The 14674-nt window shown below is 41.0% G+C and overlaps 1 protein-coding gene across 5 annotated transcripts in view; it reads left to right on the forward strand.

Annotated features, from left to right (window-relative positions):
• The window catches only part of Dpp8 (dipeptidyl peptidase 8), a 51374-nt gene that overhangs the window by 32714 nt on the left and 3986 nt on the right, over positions 1–14674 (forward strand). For 3 of the 5 annotated variants that reach the window (XM_050151793.1, XM_050151795.1, XM_050151794.1), the window contains 7 exons: positions 1974–2126; positions 2820–2955; positions 5855–6000; positions 8274–8420; positions 9549–9701; positions 12125–12267; positions 12888–12999. In XM_050151793.1, the coding sequence (XP_050007750.1) occupies positions 1974–2126; positions 2820–2955; positions 5855–6000; positions 8274–8420; positions 9549–9701; positions 12125–12267; positions 12888–12999 (990 nt within the window). Of the gene's footprint in view, positions 1–1973; positions 2127–2819; positions 2956–5854; positions 6001–8273; positions 8421–8767; positions 8946–9548; positions 9702–12124; positions 12268–12887; positions 13000–14674 lie in introns of those variants that run through there. The other 2 variants (XM_050151796.1, XM_050151797.1) reach the window with 2 other exon arrangements.

A 14674-nucleotide genomic window follows, 5' to 3' on the forward strand; every position in this document is an offset into this window, starting at 1 on the left:
AGAAGTTTCTGGTCCCACTTTTTTTTTTTTTTTTTTTTTTTTTTTGTAAAATCCTCAGACTAGTGTGGATAAGACACTTCCACCATGATGTGCTACCTCAGCATAGGCCCAGAGTACCTACAGCCTGGATCTCTAAAACTAAACATTAAAATAAAGTCTTGCTGTAGGCGACCTTGTAAGTCTGAGCTCACTAGGGCCTTAAATAGCCATCTGGTAATATATCCAAATACTGTTTGATTTGTTTGTTTGTTTTACCTCTGGCTGGGCCTGAGGTGCTCCTGCTAAATACCTGAGAAAAGAAATCTCATTGTGGAATTCTAGGTTGTAATAACAAAAATCACATTCAGGGTAAGTTTCTTTAGCCATTGAGATGTCTCAGCAGGTAAAGACCTCCAAGTCTCACAGCCCAAGTTGCATTTTTAGAACCCACACAGTAGGAGAGATGTGGCTTCCTCGTGTGGTCATTTATTTGCCACATGCATGTTGTGGCACACTTGCATACACAGATACAGGCCGACATAGACACAAAACAAAACAAATTTTTTGTAATAATTCCTTGAATTATAGTTGTTGGAGTTAAGAGCTACTAGATACTGGCATAAATCCCAAAATCACATAAGCAGAAAGTCCCTTACTTGGGCAACCTAAATGACTCTCCTGTTCACCCCTGTGGGCATGAGTTTTTCGAGTCATGCTAATTTTTGTGGTATGTTTGTTTCTCTCAAATTCTTCCTCTATTTTTCTGTATCTTTGCTTTGTTTTTTTTTTGTATTTGTGTTGCCTTTGTCACCTCAGCTTTTACAAGTCACTCTGTTGCACTCAGACTTCACGGCAACAGCTGAGTACAGCTTTCAGGCTTGAGCTCGTGCAACTCTTCCTGTTGAGGGTCATACTCAGTGTGGTCCCAGATCAGGGATGGAGCAAGCCAATTGCTTAGAACTATGCCAGGAATTCAGGTTCAGCTAGACCCAGTCCTCCTCAGAAACTGGTGGTAGGACCCAGCAATCTGTCCAGCATCCCTGGAGACTCTAATCCTATTGAATATAAGTACTTACACAGCACAAAGAAAAGAGGCTTACAGATGGGAGTGAAGACAGTGTAGAAATGCCTGATTTCCCGCTGCTTCTGCGGGAAAACCAGCTGGCTTTCTGGAGAGATAGCACATACCTATGGGGATTCCTGAAGGTTTGTTTTCCAGAACAATTGTGTTCAATTAGGAATGGATGAATCCACTGTAAAAAGTTAACAGTGAAAGGTGTGTGTGTGAGAGAGAGAGAGAGATTTATAATACTTTTAGAATCTTTATCTTCATAAAACATTTTGAATTCTAGTAAATTTTCAGTAGACTAGTAAATTATTTTTAAAGTAACAATGAAAGAAAACAATTTATTTAGATTACTGTAATAAGTGAGTTCAGTTCTAGATAGTAAGATCTTATCTAGGGCTGGGGACACTGGATTGTATCCAGTATCGATGCTTAAAATAAATCTTATCCTTGCTTATTTATAAACTACACTGTTGCTGAAGCTGGTTGATTCCAGTTATTTTTCAATCTGATAGATAAAAATGCTTTTGCAAATTTGTACAAAAGATCTAAAAAAGTACCAAGCTAACATTGCACTGGCTGCAGGAGAGAAATAAAGTTAATCTCTTCCAAGTAGGCAAATGAGGTGCGATGTAGGATCTTTTTCCCTGAGGAATTACTATAAGAAAAGAATTCTCTTACTTTAAGGAAAGTGCACAATGCAGTCTGATCAGGACACTATCCCAATCGTGTGTAATTTGGCCTTTTACCTTTTGGACAAGATCAACTTTTAGCCATAAGCAAAACCAATCTCATTATTATTAGTAGCAAAATAAAGACCAAACAAGCCCAAGTCAGGGGCATCGGGTGATTCTGTATGAGGGGAACTCTGTGTGTTGCTGGCCTTGTCAGCACTGCACTAGTACTGATTTGTGCTGTGATTTGGCAGATCTGGGTTGATGAAGTCAGAAAGCTGGTGTACTTTGAAGGCACCAAAGACTCTCCTTTGGAACATCACCTGTATGTGACCAGTTACACAAACCCTGGCGAAGTGGTGAGGCTGACTGATCGAGGCTACTCACATTCTTGCTGCCTCAGTCAGGTACTGTGTCCCAGTTGGGAGGGATCCTGTCATAGAAATTGTCATACAAATTCCCTTTGAGTAATGTGAAAATTGGTGACATTGGCCCACAGAAGCCTTGTCTAGGAAAAGCACTGTGTGTTTGTGTTGTGTGACGTTTTACTCTTTTGGCTTTGAGGGGGCTTACCACCCAGCTCCCAAGTAAATCACATACAGAGAGTTTATTCTTACTTATGAATGCTTGGCCTTAGCTTGGCTTGTTTCTTGCCAGCTTTTCTTAAATTATCCTGACCACCTTTTGCCTCTGGTCTTTTTCATTTTCTTACTTCTGTATATCTTACTTTCACTCTTATTCCGTTGCTGGCTAGGTGGTTGCCCCTGACCTCCTCCTCCTCATTGCTTGCCCTCTTCCTCATTTCTCCTTCTATTTATACTCTATGCGTGCTAGTCCCACCTGTCCTTGCTCCTGCCTCACTATTGGCCGGCCATTCAGCTCTTTATTAGACCATCAGATGTTTTAGACAGGCATAGAATCAGAGCTTCACAGAGTTAAACAAATGCAGCGTAAACAAAAGTCACACACGTTAAAATAATATTCCCCAACATGTTTGACTGAGTTGTCAAACTCCCATTGCCGTAGCACTGGTGTGTATGATCATGGTAGCCTTCCTTGCCTTTCCCATGGAAAGCTGTTGTTGTCTCTCTTTTCTCTAGCATTGTGACTTCTTTATAAGTAAGTACAGCAACCAGAAGAACCCGCACTGCGTGTCCCTCTACAAACTCTCAAGTCCTGAAGATGACCCAGTTCGTAAAACAAAGGAATTTTGGGCCACCATTTTGGATTCAGCAGGTATCCCTTACGCCTGAACCTAGGCTTAACTAAGATTGGTACCAGAGTGCACTGTGCTGGGGTCTTGTGTCCATGTCTCTTGGGTTGTCTTCCAATTGCTCAGCCCTGCCTATCTCTGAGCTGCTGAGCTTCAGGTGAACCTCATTTCCCGTTCTGTAAATTACTGAATGAGCTGGGTTTCCTCTTCTCTAAGCAGGAACATGTCTAGAAAACCTTTTTAAAAAGCAGATTGAGATAATGTATTCTGAACTTAATAAGACACTTTGAGTAGCGAGGTTGACCCTTTAGAGAATAACTAGTTGGTTGCTTTCTCTAAGTTCCGAAGTCTTTGCAGTAGCCATCTTAGTAGTGGCCAGCACACTTGCTCACTGTGTGAGCAAAGAGGACTGCTGTCCCAGACTCTCATTCTGTAGCCCAGGATTGACCTTACTATGGAACCCAAACTATCCTTGAACTCAACAGTCCTCCTACCTTGGCCTCTCAAATGCTAGTGTTTCAGGCATGAGCTACCATGTGGTCTTTTTTTAACTCTTGCTTTCTGTATTAGTTACTTTGTAAATGCTCTGACAAAAATCCCTGACAAGAGCATCTTATGCCAAAGGTTCCTTATCTCAGGCAGAAGCAGGATCTCTGTGAGTTCAAGGTCAACCTGGTCTACAGAGTGAGTTTCGGGACAGGTTCCAAAGTAACACAGAGAAACCATGTCTTGGAAAACCAAAGAAAAGGTTCGTTTTGTCTCACAATATAAAGTACAGCCTAAAATGAAGTGGTGGCAGGAGCTCCAGGAGACTCACATTGTGCCCAGTCAGAAAGGAAAGAGACAGGGTCTGCTGCTCAACTCCCTTTCTCCTTTTCACTCTGTTAGGGACCCCAGCCTAAAAATGCCACCCACATTTAGAGTTGGTCTTCCTCAACTAACCTAATCTAGAAACCCCTCACAGACATGCCCAGGGGTTCGGTTTTTCAGCTGACAAGATCACCTATCACTATCTTTTTGAAAATTTTTATTTATGTGAGTTTTGTGTGTGTGTGTGCATATGCGCACATGCGCGTGTGCATGCCACATGTGTGTAGGTATATATGCCACATGTATGTCATAGAGACTAGAGAGGGCTTTGGATCCCCTTGGAGCTAGAGTTACAAGCAATTGTGGTACCTGGTATGGATGCTGAGAACTAAACTTGAGTCCTCTAAAAGAGCAGCAAGTGCTTTTATCCGTTAAACCCCCTTTCCAGCCCCTACAATTTCTTTCTTCCTTCTTCCTTTTCCTTCCTTCCTTCCTTCCTTCCTTCCTTCCTTCCTTCCTTCCTTCCTTCCTTCCTTCCTTCCTTCGCTTTTTATAGTTTATTTACTTCTATTCATTTGCATTGATATTTTGCCTGCATGTATGTCTGTGGTGGTTGTTAGATCTTGGAGTTAGGGACAGCTATGAGCTGCAATGTGGTTGTTGGGAATTGAACCCAAGTCCTCTGGAAGAGCAGTTAGTGCTTTTAACTACCAAGCCATCTCTCCAGCCCCTGCCCTACAATTTCTTAAATGTAAAGAATAAACTTTTTTAAGTGTCTTTTAACTCAATTTATCTTCAAATCTACTTCTATGTTAAATGTTTTCACTCCTTACACTTGACTAAGAGATCAAAGCATTAATTTGGGTTTGGGGAGCTGGCTTAGTGGATAAGAGTGCTTGTTGTCCTACTATGAAGTCCTAAGTTCAGATCATGAGCACCCACATAAAAGCCAGGTAGAATTGTGAGCCTGTAACTCACTCAGTGCTGGAGAGGACAGATGTGGATCCCAGGGGCTTGATGTCCAGTCAGCCTCGCAGAAGTGTAAGCTTCTGATGCAGGGAGTGTTTCAAGGCCATAAGGTAGAGGGAGGACACTGATGTCTTTCTTTTGCTGTCACGTAAGTGTGCACAGGCATAGATAGGATCTTGAACGCTTGCACCTTCACACACACACATCATATTGTGGCACACACACTAACAATAATAATAATAAACTAGATGTGGTAGTGCACCCCTTTAATCTTAATCTTAGCACCCAGGAGACCAAGGCAGGTGGATCTCTGTGAGGTCAAGGCCAACTTGATCTACAACTCAAGTTCTGGGACAGCCAGGGCTATGTAGAGATACCTTGTCTCAAAGATAGATAGATAGATAGATAGATAGATAGATAGATAGATAGATAGATAGATAGATAGATAGATAGGAAGGATGGATTTTTTTAAAAAAATTATTGTAGACCAAAGCATTTGTGCATATTTTAAAGTCAGGGAGCACAATTGCCAATATGGTAATAACCTCTCATGGGGACTTCACTGTGCACAGGCATTGAGGGGAGGTGGTGGTGCACGCCTTTAATCCCAGCACTTGGCAGGAAGAGGCAGGCAGATCTCTGTGAGTTCGAGGCCAGCCTGGTTTACAGAGGGAGTTCCAGGAGAGCAGGGGCTACACAGAGAAACCCTGTCTCGAAAAATCAAAAAGAAAAAAAAAGGAAACAAGTGTGTGTTGAGCACCTGCTATAAGCAGACTAAATTGACTAAGTTAAACATAGGGTTTTTGTTCCCTACCCCCACAACTTTTTGAAAAGTTGCTGATGAGGTAGGTGTGTGCTTTAACCACCAATAAGTGAAGACAGAACCTAGCACTGGATATTTGTTTAGTCTGCATATAAACACCTCCTAGGCTCCAAAGGCCACTCAAAATTCTGAATCTGAAAAAGACAATGGATGTTCATTTATTTTGTTTTAAAAATACCTGTTAGATAAGCAATAAACTGATAACCTGAGAGAGGGGTAGTAGTTATTGGGAGGAGAATTGAGTTTAGATACTTGGTTCTTTGACTTCAGGTTGCAGGTGCCTCTGAGAACTTATTTACAGGCTCTGTTGCTACCCACAGGTCCTCTCCCTGACTATACCCCTCCAGAAATTTTTTCTTTTGAAAGTACTACTGGATTTACACTGTATGGGATGTTGTATAAGCCTCATGACCTACAACCTGGGAAGAAATACCCCACTGTACTCTTCATATATGGTGGTCCTCAGGTGAGTATAGAAACTCTGTGTGTGTGTATTTTAGGTGATTTTTATTTTATATTTATGAATATTTTTATCTACATGTATGTCTGTGCACCATGTGCATGCCTCTGATGCCTGCAGCGAAATCTCTGGTAATTTACATTTATATTCATTCATTTCCAAAATAGTAGTTAGCAATAGGTCCTATCTTAAACACATTGAGAAGAAATTAGACCTGTTAAGCCTCCTTCCCAGGCAGAAGGAACAATAAACAAGGTCGTGGAGGAAGAACCCCTTGATATTGTTGGTGTAGGAGGAGCTTAGCTCACAGTGGGAGGAGAGAGGTAGACTCAGGTCTGGCACAGCAGGATTTTTAGTCGCTGAACCATTTATTTATTTATTTATTTATTTATTTATTTATTTATTTATTTATTTATTTATTTATTTATTTATTTATTCTTTATCCCCTTTTCCTTCCTTCCTTCCTTCCTTCCTTCCTTCCTTCCTTCCTTCCTTCCTTCCTTCCTTCCTTTTTTCCTTTCTTTTTTTATTTTTTTGAGATAGGGTCTCAATGTGTGACTCTGGCGGACCTGGAACTTGATCTCAATGTGTAGCTCTGGCTGGCCTGGAACTTGATTTATAGACCAGGATAGCCTCGAACTCAGAGAAATCTGCCTGCCTCTATCTCCCAAGTGCTGGGATTAAAGGTGTGCACCACCACTACCTGTCCCTAAACTCTTTTCATTATCTTTAGCAGGAGGACATGTCAAACAGAGATTAAAATATAATATAAACTGGGCCTGGTGGTGCATACCCGTAATCCCAGCTTTGGGGGAGATAGGGGACAGAGGCAGGAGGATTGAAAGTTCCAAAACCCCACTCACTTACTAAGTGAATTCAAGTCCAGCCATGGCAGCTTAGTGATACTCTCTCTTAAAAGGTAAAAAGGGACCTGAGGATGCAGCTCAGTGGTAATTGCCTATCATGTGCAGGGCCCTAGGTTCAACCCCCACACTTGCCAAATACACACAGACACAGACACATGCACCAGTAACCTAGTAGTCTGTTATCAGCCATTGTTCATTGCATGCGCTCTCTTTCATAACACTAGCAGTGCAGTAGTTGTTTATATAACATTTCCCCAAACACAGGAGTAATGTACCATGTCATGCCAGCTGTGCTGGCATTAGATGACAGGAGCGTCTTGGCTCCGTCACGATCCCATGGGACTGCCATTCTATGAGTGCTCTGAGCTGATTGAAACATGAACATACTGCGTGTGATTGAACTGTCTTTTCATGAGATAAAACTCCATTTCTAATAAAACACCAAGATGCATTTATGTTCTTGGTCAGTTTGAAGTGTAGTCTCTAGGGTAATAAAGTAATTTAAAAATTATGATACTTTCACACTAATTTGTCTAACAGGAAAAAGATAACTGTGCTTATCGCGGTGTTTATTAAAGGCAGTGGTGGTGCACGCCTTTAATCCCAGCACTGGAGAGGCAGAGACAGATGGATCTCTATGAGTTCAGGCCAGCTTGGTCACCAGAGATAGTTCCAGGACATCTAGAGCTGTTACACAGAGAAACCCTGTCTCGATAGATAGATAGATAGATAGATAGATAGATAGATAGATAGATAGATAGATAGATAGATAGATAGACAGACAGACAGACAGACAGACAGACAGACAGATAATAAGCTACATATTTCCACTGTCACTCAGCAGCAACTCCAGAAGAGACAAGCAGGGAGGGAAGATGTTTCTAATTGTCCTTTTCACTGTTACTTGAATGGCATAACTCTTCAGAGTATATAATTCAGCAACTTTCTCCTTGGGGTAGATTAACTCTCTTCCCTTACTTAAAATTTAAGTATCGGGCTGGAGATATGGGTCAGCAGTTAAGAGCACTGATTGCTCTTCCGGAGGACCAGGGTTCAATTCCCAGCACCCACATGGCAGCTCACAACGGTCTGAAAATGCAATTCCACAAGATCTGACACCTTCACACCAATGCACATAAAATAAAATTATATAAATCATTAAAAAAAATTTAAAACTTAAATATCTGTGCTAGAGTGAAGTCTGGTATTTGCTGTGAAGGTTTGAGAGTGAAACTAAGCGTGGAACAGCATAAACATGCAAAGACTTGAGTAAATTTCAAATTGTATCACTTCACACTTATATTTTAAAGGCAAGATAATAGTAAGTACATTCAGCCTTCTGATTTCTGCAGTCTTTCTGTCTCACGGTTTATATGCTGCTACATAAGATCACTGAAGCTGTTTCTTCTCCAGGTGCAGCTGGTGAACAATCGATTTAAAGGAGTCAAGTATTTCCGCCTGAACACCCTGGCCTCCCTAGGTTATGTGGTTGTGGTGATAGACAACAGAGGATCCTGTCACCGAGGGCTTAAATTTGAAGGCGCCTTTAAATATAAAATGGTGTGTGAGCATAGAACACTTTCTTCTCCAGATGTTTTCATTTTCTTACACTTTATTCGTCGAGTTGGGGGAGGACCTGAGTGACAGAGTGAGGAAGAATGTGTTAGAATTGAGCAGTGGGATGAAAGGTTTGCCTTACAGTAGGCTCACTCCTGTCTACCTGTCTGCCTCCCAGGAGCTGAGGTAGAGACACTTCTGTTAGAATGCCCTGTCCAGTCTGGACTTTGACCTTGGCCATAGGCAGTGCCATATACTCCTCAGGAATGCCTGAGGTTTGTTCTGTCCTCTGTGAAGAGGGAAACAACTGGGTAGTTTCCTCCTTGTGACAAGCCTCTTTCTCTCTGCAGGAAGCTTTAAGTGCTACCTTTTAGAGATGCCCCAGGTCCTTTCTGCTGCTGTGGGAAATGATGACAGTCCGATGTTCCTTTTGCACAGTAAGGCAGTCCCTGTGGCTGCCAGTGTGTTGGACATGCTGAGTAAGAAATGGGATGGTCTCCCACAGCCAGTTCTTTGACCTTATGTTGTATTCTCATGTAAGTTTTTTTTTTTTTTTTTTTTTTTTTTTTTTTTTTTTTTTTTTTTTGCTCAGTGAGGTGAGACTGTGCGCTGGCAGGCCAAGTGACACCTTGGGTGGTACTGGTTGGAATTAGGACATCCAGAGCTTTGCTAGAAGTATCGTGCTGGGAGAAAGGAAGGTCAGGCTTCAGGGGTAATGCCCTTTGCTTTACTTCACTAAGTGCTAAAAGGAGAAGTAAATTTCATCAATCTCTTAAAGGGGCTGAATTTTTGTCTTTGGATAGAGGAAGGCTTGTTACAAGGAAGTTGCTGGCCTCTTAGCAGACAACAGAACAAATGGAGTGGGAGACACCCTGCAGCTAGGGGCAGCATGGGCAGGAAAGAACTCCATGACTATGGAGACTAAACTCTTCACAGGGCGGCAGGTTCTTAACTATAAATGCTTTTTTTTTAATTTCTTGAGGGGAAAATAGAATATCAGTTGTTAATAAACTCTAATCTGAGAAAGGAAACCCTCCAGGAGTTTTTAGTTAAAAACATAGAGCAGCTTTAAAGAGTTCTCTAAGACAGGTGTGCATCAGAGCCAGTGAGCTGTTTCCCCGTGTTTGACAGGGTCAAATAGAAATTGATGATCAAGTGGAAGGACTCCAGTACCTAGCGTCTCAGTATGACTTCATTGACTTGGATCGTGTGGGCATTCACGGCTGGTCCTATGGAGGCTACCTCTCCTTGATGGCACTGATGCAGAGATCAGATATCTTCAGGGTATGTGGCTACTATTGTATTTGTTTTTGTAATTGGCCAGAATTCTCTGTTAATTGAAGGCACATGAAAATGATTTTTCTGAAGGGTCAGGTGTTGTCAGTAATGTAGAATGTTGGGTTTATGTGTTTTACAACATGGGAAATGTATCTTTAGTGTTAACACAGATTTAAAACAATTGTCAGCTTGATCACCAATTTGTAACTACTTATTTATGCCAAAGATTGATAGTTATGATTAGTAAAACACACATATACTTTCTGGATTGCAATTGCTTGTTTAATTATTAAACTACGTCTTTGCCCGATACCCTGGTATGTTCCTAACAGCTAGCACTGCTTAGCACAAGTAAATCCTCAATAGATCTGTGTTCAGTACAGGGCCCTGGGCTGGTCTCCAGCACTTAAAAAAAAAAGAATGTTGACTGAACTGAATTTTATTTATTTGATAGTGAGGTTTGTACCTAGGACCTCTTGCAGACTGAGGCACATGCTCTACCACCAAGCTACAGACCACTGAGTGAACTGAATCTTTACATGCTTATAATTCTTGAAATTCTTAGAACATTATATTATTATAAAAAATTATACATTAGGGGCTGGAGAGATGGCTCAGAGGTTAAGATCACTGGCTGCACTTCCAAAGATCCTGAGTTCAATTCCCAGCAACCACATGGTGGCTCACAACCATCTGTAATGAGATATGGTGCCCTCTTCTGGCCTGAAGGGACATATGCAGGCAGACCACTGTATACTTAATAAAGTAAATTTTAAAAAAATACATTATAAAGAAAATATATAAAGATGATAGTTACTAAGAAAATAGGGATGAATGGATAAATGAGATGTCTCTGCAGGTAAACCTGCCACTAAGCCTGACAACCTGAGTTTGATCCCCAGGACTCAAGAAGTGGAAAGAAAGAACCTCCTAAAGTTGTCCTCTGACCTCTACAGCCATGACACGCCTCATGTGCACCCACCTAAATTTACACATACTTGTGCACATACAAATAAATAAAGATATAATTTATTTAATGTTAAAAAAGGAAGAAAGGGTCTAGTGAGGTGGCTCAGCAGGTAAACTACCTGCACCAAGCCTAATGAACTGAGTTCAGTGCCCCGACACAGTGGAAGAACAAACTCTGACTTCGTATACATGACCACACACTCAGACAACTAAATAGCTAAGTGTAAACAAGAAAAAAGGTAATAAAAATTTGAATTAGGAGCAGTACTTTTTTTTTTTCCCCCGTTGTCAAGGCAGAGTTTCTCTGTGTAACAGCCCTGGTTGTCCTGGAACTCACTTTGTAAGCCAGGCTGGCCTCAAACTCACAGAGATCCAACTGCTTCTGCTTCTGCTTCTGCTTCTGCCTCCCCAGTGCTGGGACTAATGGTGTACACCATGCCCTGCTTAAGAGTAGTAATTTTTTGTTTTGTTTGTTTGTTTTTCAAGGCAGAGTTTCTCTGTGTAATAGCCCTGGTTGTCCTGGAACTAGCTCTTGTAGACCAGGCTGGCCTCAAACTCACAGAGATCTGCCTGCCTCTGAAATCCTGGGATTAAAGGCGTGTGCCACTACCACCTGCCTAAGAGTAGTAATTTTTATATCAGTAATATGATTTTATTTTACAAAGAGCAATTTTTTTATCATTTGTTTTGGGGGTTTGTGTGTGTGCTCTCAAGCTGGCTTTTCTGGTGTGGCTAAAGATGGTCTTGAACTTCTGATCCTCCTGTCTCTACCTTCTGTGTGCTGGACTTATAGGTGTGCACCTCCATGCCCTGTTTATGAGAAGTAATCTTTAGAAACAAAATAGCGAGACATGGTAGCACACACCTGTAGTCCTAGGACCTGGGACAGAGAAATAGAAGGATTGCCAGCTTGGGGCCTGCCTGGGATACATAAAGAAATACTATCTTTAAAAAAAAATAAATTTAATTAGAATATCTAAATATAAAACTATATAGGAGCCTTAAATGAGGTAATTGTTTTAAACTCTAAATTGAAAAAAAGAAGAAAAGAAAAGGCTCAAAGGAAGGGGAAAACATGAAACAGTAGGTGCTTTTTTAAAAATGAAGTTGGCAGTTGTCACACCTATTTCCATTGGGGGATAGTTTTCACAGAGGTCGTCTTACTTTCGTTCAGTATCTGCTTTGAATAAAGAGACTCAGTTTATATTTCAGATGTACCAGATTTAGGGGTTAGTGTCAGTTGTGCCTGTGGCACATGAAGCTTACTGACTCACAGAGTATCAGATTTGTGACCTTGGCACCTGATTTCAGGTTTCTGCGTGTCCTGAAATGTGTGTCCAGTAGTTAGGACTAAAGCCTTGCAAAGATAATTTTAGCTTATACATTTGCCGTTGTAAGTTCTGTCTGCTAGCACTCTTTTCTGGGACACAGCTGCTGACTGTCTGTGTTGTCGTATGCAGGTTGCTATTGCTGGGGCCCCAGTCACTCTGTGGATCTTCTATGATACAGGATACACGGAACGTTATATGGGTCACCCTGACCAGAATGAACAGGGTTATTACTTAGGATCTGTGGCCATGCAAGCGGAGAAGTTCCCCTCAGAGTAAGTTCATGCTTTAAAATGAAGGTTGGCAATTTTAAATGGTGTTTTAAAAGCTTTAAGAATGATGATAAAAACTAAATACTGAAAATTAAACTAAGACTAATATTTTATAAATACTAAAAAGTTCCTTTTTCCACCTCCTCAGTACTGGGGATTGAGCCCAAACCATTGTGTAGACAAATGTTCCATCACTAACTGCTAAACTGCTCAAGTGGGATGGATGTCACTCAGAACCAGATTAAAAGCTATTTCAGATACTGTACTGGGAGAAGAATTTTTATGTATTTATGGTTATTTATTTATCTTTATAAATAGTATTTGAGGCAGTTACTTACACTGAAGGAAATTAAGTTCGTTATTGTGTCAAAGTGAAAGGAAGTCTGTGTCAGCAACAGGGTCTTCACACAAAGGTGTTCTAGGAACATGTTTCATAAGAAACTAAAGATGCTTTTCATTACATGTGGCATCTGATTGCTGTAATACAGAGTTAATGTTGAAAACAATGAGTCCTCAACCTGACAGTACAGTAGCATTAGCTGTCGTCAGTTTAAAGGAGCTACGTGGTCAGCCCTAATGCTCTTCCTCTGTCTTGCCTAATCTTCCAATATTTTTTCCTCCAGACCAAATCGCTTACTCCTCTTACACGGATTCTTGGATGAGAATGTTCATTTTGCACACACCAGTATATTGCTGAGTTTTTTAGTGAGGGCTGGAAAACCGTATGACTTACAGGTGGGTTGTTCCACATTTTCAAATTCAGTGTGGTGGTGAATAGTGAAAGATTACCCTGGAATCTAACAAAATGAGAACTAGGGCTAAGTTTATAGCTGTGTTCGCACTCTGCCCAAGAACACTACAGTAATAAGCATACTTTAGTTGATAAATAATAATAACCAGACTTTAGTTGATAAAAATTAAGATTCTCCTGAAGGCTGACTGAAACATGGGCCTGTCCAGTTAAATGGCTTATGTGTCTGTGATTGTTCAGTCTGTAGGCCTGGAAATGGCTGCCGAACCAACCCACTTACTGCCTTTCTTTGCTTCCGTTCTCCCATTTCATGGGTGAGAAAATATTACATGAAGAGGGTTTCAAAGACTTGATTGTGGGACTGGAGAGATGACACATCAGGTGACTCACAGCTGCCTGTAACTGCAGCTCAAGGAGATCTGACACCCTCTACTGGTCTCCATGAACTCTTGTGTACAAATGCTGCATATACATACACTTAGACACACACACACATGCACATAAAAGATAAATTTTTTTTAAGATATGATTTCGAGATCTTTTACTGTTCATTTTTTTACATTGTCATGTGAATAAAAACTAATGGGTTACCCTCCTTCATAGCTCCTTTGTGCAAAATAAATAAACGAATAAAGATTTTTGAGTGGCCGGGCGATGGTGGCCTAACCTTTAATTCCAGCACTTGGGAGGCAGAGGCAGGCAGATCTCTATGAGTTTGAGGCCACCCTGGTCTACATAGTTAGTTCCAGGCCACCTAGAGCTGTTAAACACAAAGAAACCTAGTCTTGGGGGAAAACTTATTTTTTGAGAAGGTTTTAGGAGAATCTGCTTTTAGACAGGTATAGTGTCACATATCTATGAGCGCATGTCCTGGAAGGTAGAGTCAGGAGGCTCAGGAACACAATACTACATAGCAAGGTAGAGGCTAGGCTACATGAAACCTCCCCAGAACAAGGTGTGTGTGTGTGTGTGTGTGTGTGCGCGCGCGCATGCCGCTTGATTCCTCTTGTTCTTTAAGATTGTATGTTCATGAGAAATTATAACCTTTCCTTTTCTTTTGATGTTTCAGTTGACATTTCTGCCCTGTTAAACTGTGACACATTTGTCTATAGTTAGCAGTTTTCAAGCATTTTGATCTCAGAAGTTTTTTACATAGCGCAAAGCCTTGTTTGTGTAGGTTATGTCTACAGTGGTGGTGAGCATGGGGACACATGCAGGCAGAAGCAGGAAAATCCAGAGGGGGGGGTAGAACCTCATAGAGAATTAAAACAGAGACAAATATTTATTTTAAAGGAACAGTAATAAATTACTATATGTTAACACAAATTACATTTATCTTGGGGCGAAAATAATTCCAAAACAACTTACAGAGAAAAATGCTGTTATTTTATTTTTGTTACTACATTTCTGCATTGAGTCTGATGTGTTGCGTTGTTATGACTAAAGTATATGCAAAGAGGCTGAACAGATGTTTCAGTGGTTTAGGAAGGACCTTAGTTTTCTTCTCAGAATCCATGTGAGACAGCTCGCATGTGCCTGTTACTCCAGCTGCAAGGGATCTGACACCTTCTTCTGGCCTCCATGGGGCTCCACACATGTGGTACATACACACACGCACACAGAGAGAGAGATTTTAAATTTAAGTATATGAAGAAAATT

This window comes from Alexandromys fortis, unplaced genomic scaffold (assembly GCF_014885135.2).
Source record: "Alexandromys fortis isolate MF-2015 unplaced genomic scaffold, M_Fortis_MF-2015_v1.1 scaffold_70, whole genome shotgun sequence".
NCBI lineage: Eukaryota > Metazoa > Chordata > Mammalia > Rodentia > Cricetidae > Alexandromys > Alexandromys fortis.